Source organism: Medicago sativa, chromosome 3 (assembly GCF_051527215.1).
Source record: "Medicago sativa cultivar Bolivia chromosome 3, Bolivia_mono, whole genome shotgun sequence".
NCBI lineage: Eukaryota > Viridiplantae > Streptophyta > Magnoliopsida > Fabales > Fabaceae > Medicago > Medicago sativa.
The window spans coordinates 6,942,075-6,956,591 of NC_140751.1; the positions used below are offsets into that span (position 1 = coordinate 6,942,075).

The 14,517-nt window shown below is 32.4% G+C and overlaps 1 protein-coding gene across 3 annotated transcripts; it reads right to left on the reverse strand.

Annotated features, from left to right (window-relative positions):
- Positions 1-4,122: 4,122 nt before the first annotated feature.
- LOC146935296 (Sec14p-like phosphatidylinositol transfer family protein) lies at positions 4,123-9,826 on the reverse strand. 3 transcript variants are annotated; one of them, XM_085750479.1, is made up of 15 exons: positions 9,627-9,826; positions 8,997-9,100; positions 8,401-8,707; positions 8,106-8,205; positions 7,174-7,440; positions 6,802-6,879; positions 6,612-6,716; positions 6,469-6,518; positions 6,290-6,389; positions 6,070-6,165; positions 5,835-5,945; positions 5,584-5,737; positions 5,002-5,387; positions 4,834-4,908; positions 4,123-4,542 (listed from the first exon to the last, which is right to left on the reverse strand). In XM_085750479.1, exons 2-15 carry the CDS (start codon positions 9,001-9,003, stop codon positions 4,525-4,527), a joined length of 1,854 nt encoding a protein of 617 aa, XP_085606605.1. In that variant the 5' UTR covers positions 9,004-9,100; positions 9,627-9,826; the 3' UTR covers positions 4,123-4,524. The 3 variants fall into 3 exon arrangements, with proteins under 3 accessions (XP_085606605.1, XP_085606603.1, XP_085606604.1); XM_085750477.1 differs by having other exon boundaries at positions 4,123-4,545; XM_085750478.1 differs by having other exon boundaries at positions 4,123-4,545; positions 9,523-9,654.
- Between the last annotated feature and the right edge of the window lie 4,691 nt (positions 9,827-14,517).

The window sequence follows — 14,517 nt, forward strand, 5'->3', positions numbered from 1 at the left end:
ATTATTTTTTAAATTTTTTCATGATATTAGATCTATTTAAAGTGTTAAGATTTCTCAACATATGTTATTCCAAAGACATTTGAAAATGAACATCTTAATGTGTATTTGAGAAACTTATTTATCTACCTTATGTCTACAATATTGATAAATTATTTTGTTGTAAAACTAATATTGTTTAGATTTAATAATAAAAAGAAAGAGAAAATTTCCTTAAAAAAAAAAAAAAAAGAAAGAGAAAAGGTAGTGGCGGTCATTTACGTGTTGGAGTTGAACAAACTAACTAACATTTGGAAAATGTTAATTAAATAAGTGACAGACAGGATTGATAACAGGTTAATGTATGACAGCACACACAGCATGAGGAAGGAATACGCGCAAACTAATTAACAGAACAGAACTAGCGGCAACTCAAAATGTCCTTACTTTCCTTTCCAACTATCTTTTTCAATTTCAATAATGCCTCTTCTAGATTAGGTTAAATTCTTTTACCCCCACACCACACCTCTTCAAATGGTGAGAATTATACCCACTTGATTCTTAAAATGATCCTTACTAACCGAATTTTAGAATTTGAAGTATGTTTTTGTGTTTGAATTTTAAAATTATAGAATTCAAACACATCATATAAGATATATAATGAGTTTCTCATCTTTTCTTCACTTATGCATACATCATATAAGATATATAATGAGTTTCTCATCTTTTCTTCACTTATGCATTTTAGTTTTTATGCACTCAAAGATACTCAAACACCCTCAAATTCAAAACTTGTTATATTATATCATTTTTCATCAAAACTTGCTCGAATTCGTCCTATTTATGAAGTTTTCAACTATTAAGCAAGATGTTAATACAAATCTGCTTAGATCTTGTGTTTTTAATAGCGATTTTTCTCGTACGGATCTAGTTTGGATTTCGGAATTCAAATATGTTCTTCATCGTTTCCGATTCTAAAATCCGACATGTGTTTAGAGTTGCATAATTGTTGGTTTTTTCTCTAGTGATTTTACCAATGTTTTAGGTATGGACAGATGTGCAGGTCGCATTGGGTAGAACATGACTGAAACAGGTGAACCATCTCCCGGTTGAGGATATGACAGTGACACTGAATGATGTGTCTTATCTATTGTATTTGTTCATATAGGGTCGTCTGTTGGACCGTACAACATTGGACACACATGATGGGGATACACTTATGGTGGAGTTGATTGGATCTGACCTAGAGAAAGTTGAAAAAAATTAAAGGGGCTCTTGACGGTTCAACTTTCTAAAACACGAGTTCATAAGACATGTGGGTTCGACATGAGCTACTTAAGCAGCAAGTGACGAAGTGGGCAGAGAATTGCACATACAGTGTGTCATCAAGGTGTGTTTGTGTTTATTGATGGACTCAACCATCTTTTCAAGCAAGAGCGCCACATATGTTGATGTGACGTACTTGGAGTTTTTTTTTTTTTTTTCAGTGACCTTGTTATGGTCTGCGACTTCTCTTGTAGGACTTTTTCCCTAGCATACTTATACGGGGAGCTTAATGTTGCATGCTAGTATAAGACGAATCATTTAAGGATTAAAAATTGAAGAAATTTTTTAAGAGAATTAAAACGAAATGTTTAAATATTTATATGTACAAAAAAAAACATTTAACCTTATTATAAATTGATAATAGTAAGTCAATTTTAAATTTGGATGGACCAAAAACCTGAATTTAAAATGGGTTTTATCTAGATGGACTAAAAACCTCAAATATAATTTGCAGAGAGTTGTTTTTGGGGATAAAAAAACACAATTTTGTCTTGATTCACCCATCAGCGTGAAAAAAAAAGATCATCTTTTGCTCATTTAAAACATATTTCTTGATGAGGTAAATTTTGAAGAAAATATGGATGATAAAAGCACCTCTTTAATTTACAAACTAATTTAAAAGTTAAAAAATAACGTACTAGCAACACTCGTGTTAACACACTTTTGTTAACATGCATTATCTTATTGAATAAAATACATTTATGTCTCACTATTCTATAATACATTTATGTCTCACTATTCTATGTTTGACCAATTCTCAAAGTGGTGGGATCCACATCTATTTTACCCAATAGAATACTGTGTATTTTTGTCCCGTAAGTGTAGCTCAGTTGGTACCTACCATGGATAATTTATGCAGGGGCCGGGGTTCGGATCCCGAATTCCCCACTTATCCATACATAATGTGTGTGAATCTAGCCACTAAACTATTTGACCATAAAAAAGTGAACGTCGAAAAAAGATAAATGATAAAAAGACTGTGTCGGAATGAATATTGTTAGCATTTCATCAAAGTTCAAACCCCATATTTCATCTAGTTTGGATCTGCTCCAGTTTCCCAGTTAGTTTAACTGATGAGCGACACATGGCATAATAAGTTTCAATGGTCAAGATTAAATAAGAAAATTTGTTTTCCTTGTTCCTCTTCTTCTCGATAGGATTTTTGCTTTTGATGAAACAAAATTCTTCTCCTCCCATCCTATTACTTTGGCCCATTCTCTCTCACGACCACCTCAAACCTCCCTCCCACTCCGACCACCCCTCAGTCTTGTCTGTTCAGACCTCTCTCCTCATTCTCAGCATCAAAATAAAAATCTTTCACTTCTCAGTGGTTCTCTCCTCTCAGAATCTTTTTTATTCTTGATAGCAACACACTACTAAAATTCAAAGTTACGGTTCCGGTGACGTTTCCAGTGAGTTCGTCTCAAAAAATTCCTACCCATTGCGTTGTTGATGGAAGGTTTCCATGAGTTTATGCTTTGTTATGGATCTGTGGTTATGCTTTTTTGAATTCGAGTAGAGATCGAAGCTTCGGCGTAGAGGCAGAATTGGGTGGAGGATTATCAGACTCGATGTGGATATCTTTTTGCAGAAGAGGAACAGTAAAAGGCTTATTTTATTCTTTTTAATCTCAACCGTTCAATGTTGTTTCGCCACATGTCATGAATCAATTAAAATAACTGGGAACTGGAGCGGTATGCACTGGAGCAGATCCAAACTCTATTTCATCGGTCATATCCAAGTCGACCTAATTAGCTGCCCATTTTAACGCCTCTACCTTCTTTCCTTAGAGTTCAGTAATAAATTTTACATAATGATGTTCAATTATATTTACCAATTTATTACGTAAAAAAATCCAGTTTTTTTCTACAAATAAATTAAGGGAGACAGACTCATAAGGTAAAAAAGAAAAAACTACCAACCAAATTGATGGGTTTCATTTCATGTTCTAAGACCCCATAACTAATTTATTTTATAAGATTTAGACTTTTTTTAGTTAAAGACTTAAAGATAAGGAAAATATAAATAAATAGATTCTATCTACAATACATAAAACCTGAAACACATCAATTTGAGATTTTTGACGCTTTAGCCGGCGTAATATATGCTTGAATGCATAGATAGACCCATTAGTCCTATATTAGAAAACTCTACAAAATATATATTTTTTTAGTCCTTTGAAAACATTTTACAAATAGTATATATTTTCAGTCCTTTGAATAGTCCTTTTAAAATGAAAATAGACAAAGTAGGCACTAAAAGCGAATAATTTTCTTTTAGGGATTAAACTTAAAAATTCGCAATTTTTATAGATACCAAAAACGTATTTAATATATTGAATATATAAGTTTAAAGACATGAAGAGAATTGCAAAGTAGTGTTAAAATTAATTTTAATGCACGCAAACGTACTTATGCTAATTTTATTAGTAAAAAAGTAGGTAAACTACTTCGTGAGAAAGAAAAAAATGTTGGCACTCCACTATATGTTGGATTGTGACAAGAAATTTCACTTTCAACGTATTGAATTTGCTCTTAAACGAGAAGAAATAAGAATTTCAAAATATTGCTGCAAGTGGAATTGATTTTAATGCATTGCAATCTTATGTATATTTTTGCCCGTTTTATGTGAAAAAGGTTTTGTCCAAAATAAATAATTTTTTTTGTCCAAAATAAATAATTGAAAAGTAGGCAATCCACTATATTGGACATGGGAATGTGACAAGAAATTTCATTGTCACGATATTAATTAATAGACATTATATTATATATCCCATGCCTACCAAATGCTCTAAAAACTTAACGCAAAATACACCATTAATTTCTATAAACTTTCAGCACTGAAACTTATCTATTATATCTCTATTCTATACACTGTATAATACTGAATATAACATATTACAGTACAAATTTTGTCACTTGTTTATTGTGAAAACACGACAAAAAAGCGTATAAGAAGAAATCTAAATTTTTTTTTTTTGTTCAAGTCATTATATATAGTTTTATTGTTTTATTAGTATAATATATATAAAAAAACAAAGTGAACTGAACTGTGTACTATACCAAATTCTCATGTCACTCTAGTAAGTATGTATGCTCTAGTTAGCAACCCATTAGACTTGAATGCCTCGCCTCGGGCTTCCTTGGGTCCGATCAACGCTCGACTGTGCGAGCTTGCCTGATATCTGACTTTTAAAGGACTTCTGTAACTAAAAATGATGATTCAACAGAATAGCCTTCTCTGCTGCAAGAATAATAATGCAAAAGTTAATGACAAGCTTGCCCAATTTAAAGCTCACACAAGCAACTTATTCTTAACTGATGATGTTGCAACTTATAGGTTTACAAACATATGCGGTTAAAAGATTAATACAGATGATCACAGCAGTCAAAAAAGTTTCTACTTTTGAGGTTTATCCTTCTCTTCAAGTTTACTTCTTTAGTTTAATTACAGATTCATGAAGTTTATCATCCTCTTCAAGTATGTTCCTTATATATAAATATTTTAAATATCATACAATGATCAACTTACTCGACACTTCGGCTGCCGCATGTTCTCCAGTAAATCATTAATTTCAAGCTGCTTCATCACTGCAGCGTGCAGCACCTGCAGAAAAAACACAAATTTTAAAAACCACACCATCAGATCAAACTTAATCAAAAGACATCATAGATGAGTGATGAAAGCATAGACAAATACCCTCTTTGTCTTCTCAAGGTCAAACTCAACGGACTTTATTCTATCCAAGGATTCCATAAGCATTTGCTCCTTCTCCAAAGGCATGCCATCAGGTTTGTTATTGAGTTCATTAAAAACCTTTTCTAGCCTCTGAAGACGTTGTTCACAAGGAAGAATATAATCTCTTTCAGAAGTTGATTCAATAGCTGCGGAATGGTTAATAATGACGCGTTCTGTGGAATTTGATGGGTGAACAATGTTCTGTGTTCTCCAAAATTCAAATCTTATACTGCAGATGAACGCAGCGAGTCTTTCCATGAAGGATGTCAGCACTTGTGGTACATATAAGAAATTTATTCTCTCTAATTTCTCCTTAATAATGCTAAGCAAATTGCTGACCGCAGTACCTGGAACGGAAAAAAAAAAAGTTAGTGGGAAGTGGATAAAGATAAAACAGCTTAGCATGAATATTAGCCGGCAAGTATTTCCAACTTCGAAGTCCAAATATTACAAGGGGATATGTACAATTTGGACTCTATATACGATATGTGAAAGGAACGCAAATATAATTGGTTCAAGCCTTCAACAATTTTATAACAATACCTTCTGAATTTGTCCTACAAGCAATATTCTCCATATCATTAGTTTGCAATGACTGCTCACGAGTAAGGCGATGATGATCATTTTCTATTACATTCTGAGCTGATAGAGCACTATCATCACAGCTGTAGTAGCCATTCACATCTGGTACCCTGACCTGCAAAAGACAGCGGTTAGGTATGATTAAAAGCGACAACCACACAAAATGCACATGCCGTGTGTTAAGATAAGAATTAGAATTCTGAAAAACTTACTTCTTCACAAACTGGTGCTAAACGAGGATAACTACATCTCCTTTGTCTGGTAGGAGATGAGTAATCGTTAAAATCAGAACCTGATTCTGCTGAAGAGTCGCTGCATCGCCCCTGGGAGATGAGAAAATAGTTAAAAAACAATAAGATTGTCATTTGCAAGGAATGTTTACCTACCATAAAATAGTAAACACTCGTAAAATCCCAACTTTTTCATGACCAAAAGACTTAAACTTGCCTTCAGTGAGTGTAACTGAAAGGAGTCAAAATTGTTCTGTTCATTGGACGCCCTGGTGATTTGCCTCACAAAAGTTGCCTCCGCGTTACCTGATAGCTAAAATCAGAATATCTACATTAGTTGGCCAAATGCTAGTTTGACAAGGTATTTCTACACCATACATATTTTCAAAAGCTGGCGCAAGTAAGGGCTAAGAAACAAGATAACAAAGAAACATTACCTTCATGATATCAGGATCATTCCATGGACCCTTGTTAGACCTAAGACATCCACCGTCACCAGGACATTTACATGAACCACCAAGAAAATCGGGCAACTGGCTGTGCAGATTCATTTACAAACTAATCAGTAAGTTAAATAGAAACTAGAATGCGGTATAATGAAGGAACAGAGGCGTACCTAGAGTCAATTACTTCCTGTAATTTATATAGAGATTTCGAGTCAAGAATCTGAAAATTAGGGAAATGAATATAAGATCAGTAACCTCGCAGGAGAAGAGCATGTAAAATATTGCTGACTGATATGATAGCTATATCCTTCACCTGTATCTTTGCAATAGTTTGGGGATCTATGAACTTCTGTGCAGCAGGCCAAAGCATCTTCCTAAAGCCAGTACCAGCATTGACAATGTACATTTGATGTAATGTCTGCAAATACAAACGGATAATCATCACATAGAAACGAAAAGGGACGCAACAAAAAAGTTTGTTTGGAAACGGACGGGATAAAAACCTCAGGATAGTAACAGCTATCTATTTTAGCCATGGAAGCCAAGAGATTTGCTGCAGTACGCGAGAAATTTTTCATTCCCTGCATCACACATTTCAATTACAGCTAAAATTTCAGCATAAAAACGTTTCAACAACTTGCAAACAAGGAAATTCTTAAAATTGAGAAACACCAAAGAACCCCCTCACTAGTCCCTAAAGAGATTGATTTTTAGGCAGATACCATATTTCATAGAATCCTAAACACATAAACAATCTACTATCAACAAGCAGCTTAGCAAACTATCTGACACAGAGAATAATTAACAGGTTTCAAACCTGATATTAGTAATAAGGTGCTTAACTTTATAAAAATTATTAGTGTAATGCAACATACCAAGCCCTGTACATCCAGTATTGTTGTTGTCGAAAAAATCTGTCTCTTCGCTGCAATGGAACATGCTGGAAATTTCTCTTGCAACGCTCTCTCAAACTCTTGTACATGGTATTTCAAATATCGATCTATTGTGGTGATGTGCATCAAGCGACTTGGATGAGCTTTCCCAAGCCTCTCAATGTAAACCGGCCTACCTTCCTTATCAACTCCATGGTAACCTTGAGGGTAATACTGCAATACTTCTTCCAGCTCTTCAAATTCAAAATCCTTCAAGGATAGATAATTATCCAATTAGAAGAAAATGAAACATGTATAAAGCAAAATTTTCAAATATTACAAAAGTAAAATATTTTGCTCTTATTTGCTTATGCTATCAATAATTATTGGAGGTTTTTATCTAACATTCCGCCTCCCGCAAGAGCTATTTATGCTTGATGGTGTGCAAAATGGGAGTAGCAAGCATTGAACTCATAACTACTAGATTATAGTTATAGAGACTTCGGTACTACGACAAATATAACTCTCTTATAAGCTTGGGCTGTTAAGGTGGAGACTCGTCAGTGATTTTATATCTAACACACCTCAAGCAACAGTTGTTTTGGCTTGATGCATAGACAATGCTTATATTTGGCATATGGAGAGATTTAAATTTTATAAAAAATTGGAGGTGGAACTCTTGACCACTTGCTTAGTCATACACTCATACATCCCTAATACTGTATCAACAACCCATTCATGTACTTGGAGGTGGAGGCTAGTGAATGATTACATATCAGCTTTGTTCAAATTAAATAACAAATGTATTGAATTTACGATCGACAAAATCAGAAAAAAAAATGAAGGAATCCTAATTATCCTTGTTACACCGAAAGATTCTGTGGCCTAAAGCAAATCTGCCTTTTTATGGCTATGACTTAAATTAGTATTATTACCTCAAGAATGGTATCAGTTCCATACTCCTTTCGCCACGTAAGCATTTCTTCCCACATCTCAATTGTTTTCTCAATATTAAAATCTCTAGCTTTAAGAAACCTACCGGGAAATACAGATCAACAAGAATCAACGTTATGTGAGCGAATAAAAACCTAACACTTTTTATTTATGACAACACACTTAAAATGCAAGTGAGTATGCCCTTAAACAACAAAAGTGCTAATCCAAAAAACAGTTCTCCAAGGTAGCTTAGTTAAAAATCGCGAAATAGTTTGAAAAAAAATGAGGAAGTACCTCAGCAATGTATGATAATCATCATGCCTAGAAGGCAAAGATCCCCTTTCGACAAGTCTTTGGCGCAATTCAAGGACTGCGGTCTCCTCTCGTGCATCTCTAACATCCTCAATAGCCACTGGTGGAACCCTATAGTCAATTTTCCTTTTTCCTCTTTTCTTAAGTGAATGAGTGAATTTAGAAGAAGCATTCATTGCCTTCTTCCTAAGAGTTCCGATTTTAGAATATTGTCGCCTATCTTCTTCCGAATACTCAACATCCAATCTCCTCTCCCTAATTTCATCATTACTACATTGCCCTTCAAATCCTTTCAACACATTTTAAATACAAATCAGTTTTTCCACCCACACACACGCACAAAATCATGCCAATCACAACACACATTTTATTTTATTTTTTGGTTTGCAGACAAAATCATGCCAATCACTGCCTGAAACTCAACCCACAATAACGAGATTCTGGCTCGAACCCAGGTGAAGGTGTCCAGCCTAGCAATATCGGCATTGCCAGTTGAGCTAGGTCTTACGGACATCATAAACCATAAAATACAATAAAAAAAATCATTACATCCCAAAGTGATAGATATCAAATAATACCTGACATTTCAGTCCAAATGAAAACCAAATCAAGTTTATCCTAATTTCTGAATCAGGAAATCAAATTCACAGAAATACTCCTTCATTAGTAGCTGCTCCAAATTCTGCAACATACAAACAAACAAATAAGTCAAATTCACACCAAATTCCTTCATAAATTCTCCAAATTCTACAAACATACAAATAAATTAATAAATATATACAATTCACAGAAAAATCCTTCATAAATCACTGCTTCAAGTTCTACAACATACATAAAAATAAATAAATAAATAAAATTCACAGGAAAATTGATCATAAATCACTACTCCAGAGACTAACATATACAAATAAAGTAATTAATTAAATTGATTTAGAAGAAAACAGTAACATAAATTACATTTTCCTTAATGATGAAAAAAATAAGCTAACTACTAGAATTATCATTATCAAGCTGATTAATTAGAACTAATGCTACAAGAATTCTTAAAAAATACATAAAAAAAAAAAATTTAAAAATCTCAGTTATTGATTTGATGAATCTAACATTTGTGAAGGTGTATGATGATGATGAATCTTGTGAAAATGAAATCTAATAATTTGAAAATGTTGAAGGAAGAGAGAGAAAGTGAGATTTGAAAAACGACTTGCCGTTTGAGACTTTACAAGCTTTGATGATGATGATGAAGATTGTTGTCGTTTAAAGTACCACTTAGCATTCTCAAACGCTAAGACTTATTTATTTAATTTTTGTTGAAAATGCTAATTGAAGTGAGCTCAAGAGAAAGATGTCAAGTTTAAGTTTATAATGAAAAAAAAAAGGCGTTATTATGAAATGAAATGAATATTATGAAGAAGAAGAGAGAGAGGAACCTTTTATGTTGATGTTAATGTGGTTTTAGATCATGGTTGCATTTATTTATTCCTTTCTTTTCCCAAAAAACATAACTTAAAACCCAGTCAAATTTTTTACTTTCTTCAAAAAAAAAAAAAAAATTAATAAGTCAGTCAAAAAAATTTATATCACTTTTAATTTTTTTTCTACACTTTTAGAAGTTAAACTTGCGTCTACGAAGTTAAAGAATGTTAATAAGTCAGTTACTATAGATCGTCCACTAAAAAATGTTAATAACAGAAGTTAAACTTGCGTCTACGAAGAATCATATTTATCAACAATATTTGATTTTCCTTGGATCTCATTACATATGGTTGCATTCATTATTTTTACCACACCAAATTAATCATAAAATTAGTAATAATCTCCTCAAAAATAATAATAATAATAATAATCTCCTCAAAAAATAATAATAATACTTCCCCTTCCTTCAAGAAAAATAATAATTCCCCTAAAATAATAATAATGTTAATTGTATAGTGTGCATGAATATGAGAAAGTGCATGCTTATTGCTTACCTTTTGGGATATATGAGAACAGAATGAAGAGAGAGACCCCAATGGATCACTATGCTCTTTCTCTGATTCCTTTAGCTAATATTCTTTTTTTTTCTCTTTCCTTTATTCCTTTTTATTTTTTCATAGATTGAGAAAATAAAAATAATCATTAAAAATTCACACAAATCTTTGTAATAATATTCTGTCTAACAATTTTAACACTTTCATTTTGAGATAGGTCTTGTAAACTTACTTTAAGTAAATGTTCATTTAAAAGTTGCAATCTTCATTTCTCTTCTTTTCTAATCTTTTCTACTCTTTTTTCTCAATAAACTAGTGAATTTACTTTATATAAATGTTCATTTGATAATTACATCGTATAAAAGACAAGGCACACAAATGGAGAGGATCCTTACTCTTTTCACTTACCATTATGCTAAAAAAATCATAATGGCCCTATCTAATTTGTGGAATTCATCTATACAGTTGTGAACATAAGATATTCGGTTCACACCAAAAAAAGTCATAATCACCTAATCATAATAATAATTTTATTTTAAGAAACTTTAAGTTATTTGTTTCAAAATAATAATTTTTTGACAAATTTTAAATAATTATAGTATTAAATTTTTTTTTTCAAAAGTATATTATTTTATTATTTTTAAAATTAACATAATTAATGAAAGCATATTTTATTTTTTAAATAAAGTATGTAATATAATTATTTCAATTTTTTTGTAGGAATTATTTCAATTATTTTGTTCCGTGGATTTTTATCTCAACTGTTGGTTTAGTTAGTTAAGCTAACCAACAAGAGTTTTGAATTAGAGCTATACTACTATAGCACAACCAAAACAATAATATAGATACTTGAGGGTCGGTCATAAGAGTTTAGTATTGTAATTTTAAAGTATATAGTTAAATTTGTTAAAAAAATATTATTTTTTTAAAGAAATATATATAGTCAAAATGTGTCCAATAAAATTAAAAACTATTACTATTTCATTTATAAAAACAGTTGTTTTATTTGTGTTAGTTTTATTAGCTTATATCTATTTGGAACAACACTAAAGATAATCTCTTGCGTAGGAGGGTACTTCTTCATGAAGATACAACTTGTGTTGGAGGGTGTGACGCTCAGGAAACTGTGGTTCACTTTCTTTTTAGATGCGACATTTTTGGCAGGTTGTGGCACCTTATTTATCAGTGGATTGGTATCTCTTTCATTCTTCCAGGGTCGGTGGCGGACCACCTTCATCAATTCGGTGAGCTTGCGGGTTCGTCGCGGTTTACTTACATCTTTCTCAAAGTCATTTGGCACGTTACTGTATAGGTTCTTTGGAAGGAAAGAAACGACATAATTTTCAACAATAAAATACAGGATGTGGTTCTTTTATTAGACACAGTCAAATTTATGTCTTATTCTTGGTTAAAGGCTAAGTTTCTCACTTCTGCTTTCAGTTACACTGACTGGTGGCGGCACCCTTTAGTATGTATGGGTGTTGGGAATTAGTTCTTTTTTTTGAGTTTTTTTGTTGTGCTCTAAGGCAACATACATTTAACTTTGTTTTCCTTTTAGGTGGTTCTCTTTGGCACACCTTGTGCGAGATGAATCACTCTTGTTCAGTTTAATTCCATTTTGGTTTCTTAAAAAAAAAAAATCTATTTGGAACAAAATGAGCCGTTAACCTCCTCTAATATTTTATTCTTCTTATTTCTTTGAACAAATATTTATCTTTTATTTTATCTAATTGACATCCTCCATATATATATAAAATAAACCGAGAAAATTTTGGTGTGGCTAGGCCTCACTCAGGCTTAGAGTAGTTTGACCATGGTTTAAGTCTTGTTAAGGTTGTCATTAGAATCACCTTAATAAAATAAAAATAATATTTTTTTGAAAGAAAAACGAAAACATTAACTTGACAAAGTTGTTAGAGAATAAAGATGAAATTCAAATTGGATGAAAGATGGTAAAAAGTTAGTTGAAAGATGAGAAATCGTATGATATTATTTTGTCTATTGATGTGAACTTTGAAGGTTCGAGCATCTGGCATGACATGAAGCATCCCCCACCGAGTACTCGTGTCATGCCATCTTTGTGTTGTGCTTGCTGCTTTATATCTATTTATTTATTTATATAGATAAATAAATATATAATATAAATAAGGGATTTGCTATAACACACCCATTAGTTTTTATGTGGGAGTGTTTTAGCAAGCTACACCTTAGGGTGTATTTAACTACTTTTTAGTTATAACTTGCTAAAACACACCTTCTAAAAAATAAGTGGGTGTATCCTAGCAAATGCCTATAGGAGTTGCTAACGTACACCCACTTATTTTTTAGAAGGTGTGTTTTAGCAACATTCACCTTAAGGTGTATTTAACAACTTTTTAGTTATATCTTTGCTAAAACACACCTTAATAAAAACTAGTGGGTGTATCCTAACAAATTCCTATAAATAATTAGTAAATTTATCTATTTATACTTTTCTTCAAAAAAATAATCTATTTATACTTTATCAGATTATTTGTAGATCTTGTAAAAAAGAAAATATTTGTGGGGTGACATGTGTCCACTTTTTCGTTTCTTTCTATTTGTGCTCCTATTACGTGTCCTATTTCATTCCTTTTTAGTCTCGTGCCATGTTGATCAATTACTATTCAAAATAATTGGTTTTTATTTGACAAAAAAAAAAAAAAACAACCGACTTTTCAATCTCATATAAAGCATTGTTTTTTGGTCATAAAGCATTGTTAAATATTATGCATATTTCCTAAAACAATCGTTGACAGGGGCAGAGCCACCCCCAGCTAGGCTGGGTAGTGCCCAGGCTCAGCTCCAACTTTCCTTTGTAGCCAGTCCAGCCATTACTACAACTTTGAGCTTTTCCTGCGGATTTTTGGGCTAATTCCTGCAGATTTTCCTGAGATTACTACAATTTTGAGCTTTTCCTACGGATTTTTGGGCTAATTCCTGCAGATTTTCCTGAGCTTTTCCTATGGAATCACATTTTCTGCAGATTTTGCCAAGGATTTAGGTTCCCAGGTGAGGTAATACTAGGATTTTGCCCAGGCTCTAGAAAAATCCTGGCTCCGCCACTGATCGTTGAATATATAAATATTTATAATAAAATAAGTTCAATTTATTAGAGTATTTCTGTTAATACAATAATAATTACTATTAGTTTTTTTTTAAAAGAACAATAATTAGCAGTGTTATTATGTGAATCGAGATACAATAAAAATAAATGTATATCACTAGAAAATATATATACTCCCCCTGTTTTTATTTAACTATTTTTTTTTGACAAACTATATTTTTTATACTCTTACATCACCCGCGCATTACATTTATGTGTATTTTTTAACAGACGAAATCATAATAGTTATTATAAATTCACATGCAAATTGAAGAGTCGGAGTTGGAACCTTATGTTTAATATAATTCATCTCGATGTTGTCTTTGGTATAAATAAATTGAACGGGTACAAGAATGTTTTAATTGTCGCTTGCATGCAGGTGTCTAAGTGTATTCTCAAAATGATAAATGATAAATGTTAGAAACAGTGTCTTTCTGATACTCTCTAACTCTCACTTTTATATTAGGTAAACTCATGCGGATCTCAATATTTTATATATGATCCATTTCTAAAGTGTAGTACTCATGAATTTCACTCAAAAAGAAAGCAAGTGTTAGAGCGTGTGTTAGAAAATGAATGTTTATAACACTCCTATTTTCAAAATATACTATATCATGTGCTACATTCAGCTCGAATCACCACTCTCAGCATCACCTGCTATGTGATGCTCACTGAAGTAGTGACCCAAATGATAGGATTAGGATTTAGGAAGACCATGGGCACATACATTGCCTGCTCTGATCTCAATGGAATCTTCTGGCGTTGCAGATCATTATTAGTGTACAAATCGAGTCTTCCATGCGCAAATGAAGCACACAGTAATTGACAACCATTTTGTTCGTAATTCGATAGTTAAGGATTTCCAGTCTCCAATGCTCCCTCCATTTATCATCTCTAAATTGCATGACTCAAAGCTAAAATCATGTGCTTCTATGATCACCAATACCAACATGTTGTGCTATGGAATCACTATGTTACTCCACATTGCAAACGCATTCTTTCTGT

Coding starts and splice junctions, on each gene's coding strand:
- LOC146935296 (XM_085750477.1), bottom strand. Junction 6,390..6,468: donor CAGGAAGTAATTGACTCTAG/GTACGCCTCTGT, acceptor GAATCTGCACAG/CCAGTTGCCCGATTTTCTTG. Junction 4,909..5,001: donor ACCTTGAGAAGACAAAGAGG/GTATTTGTCTAT, acceptor TTTTTTCTGCAG/GTGCTGCACGCTGCAGTGAT.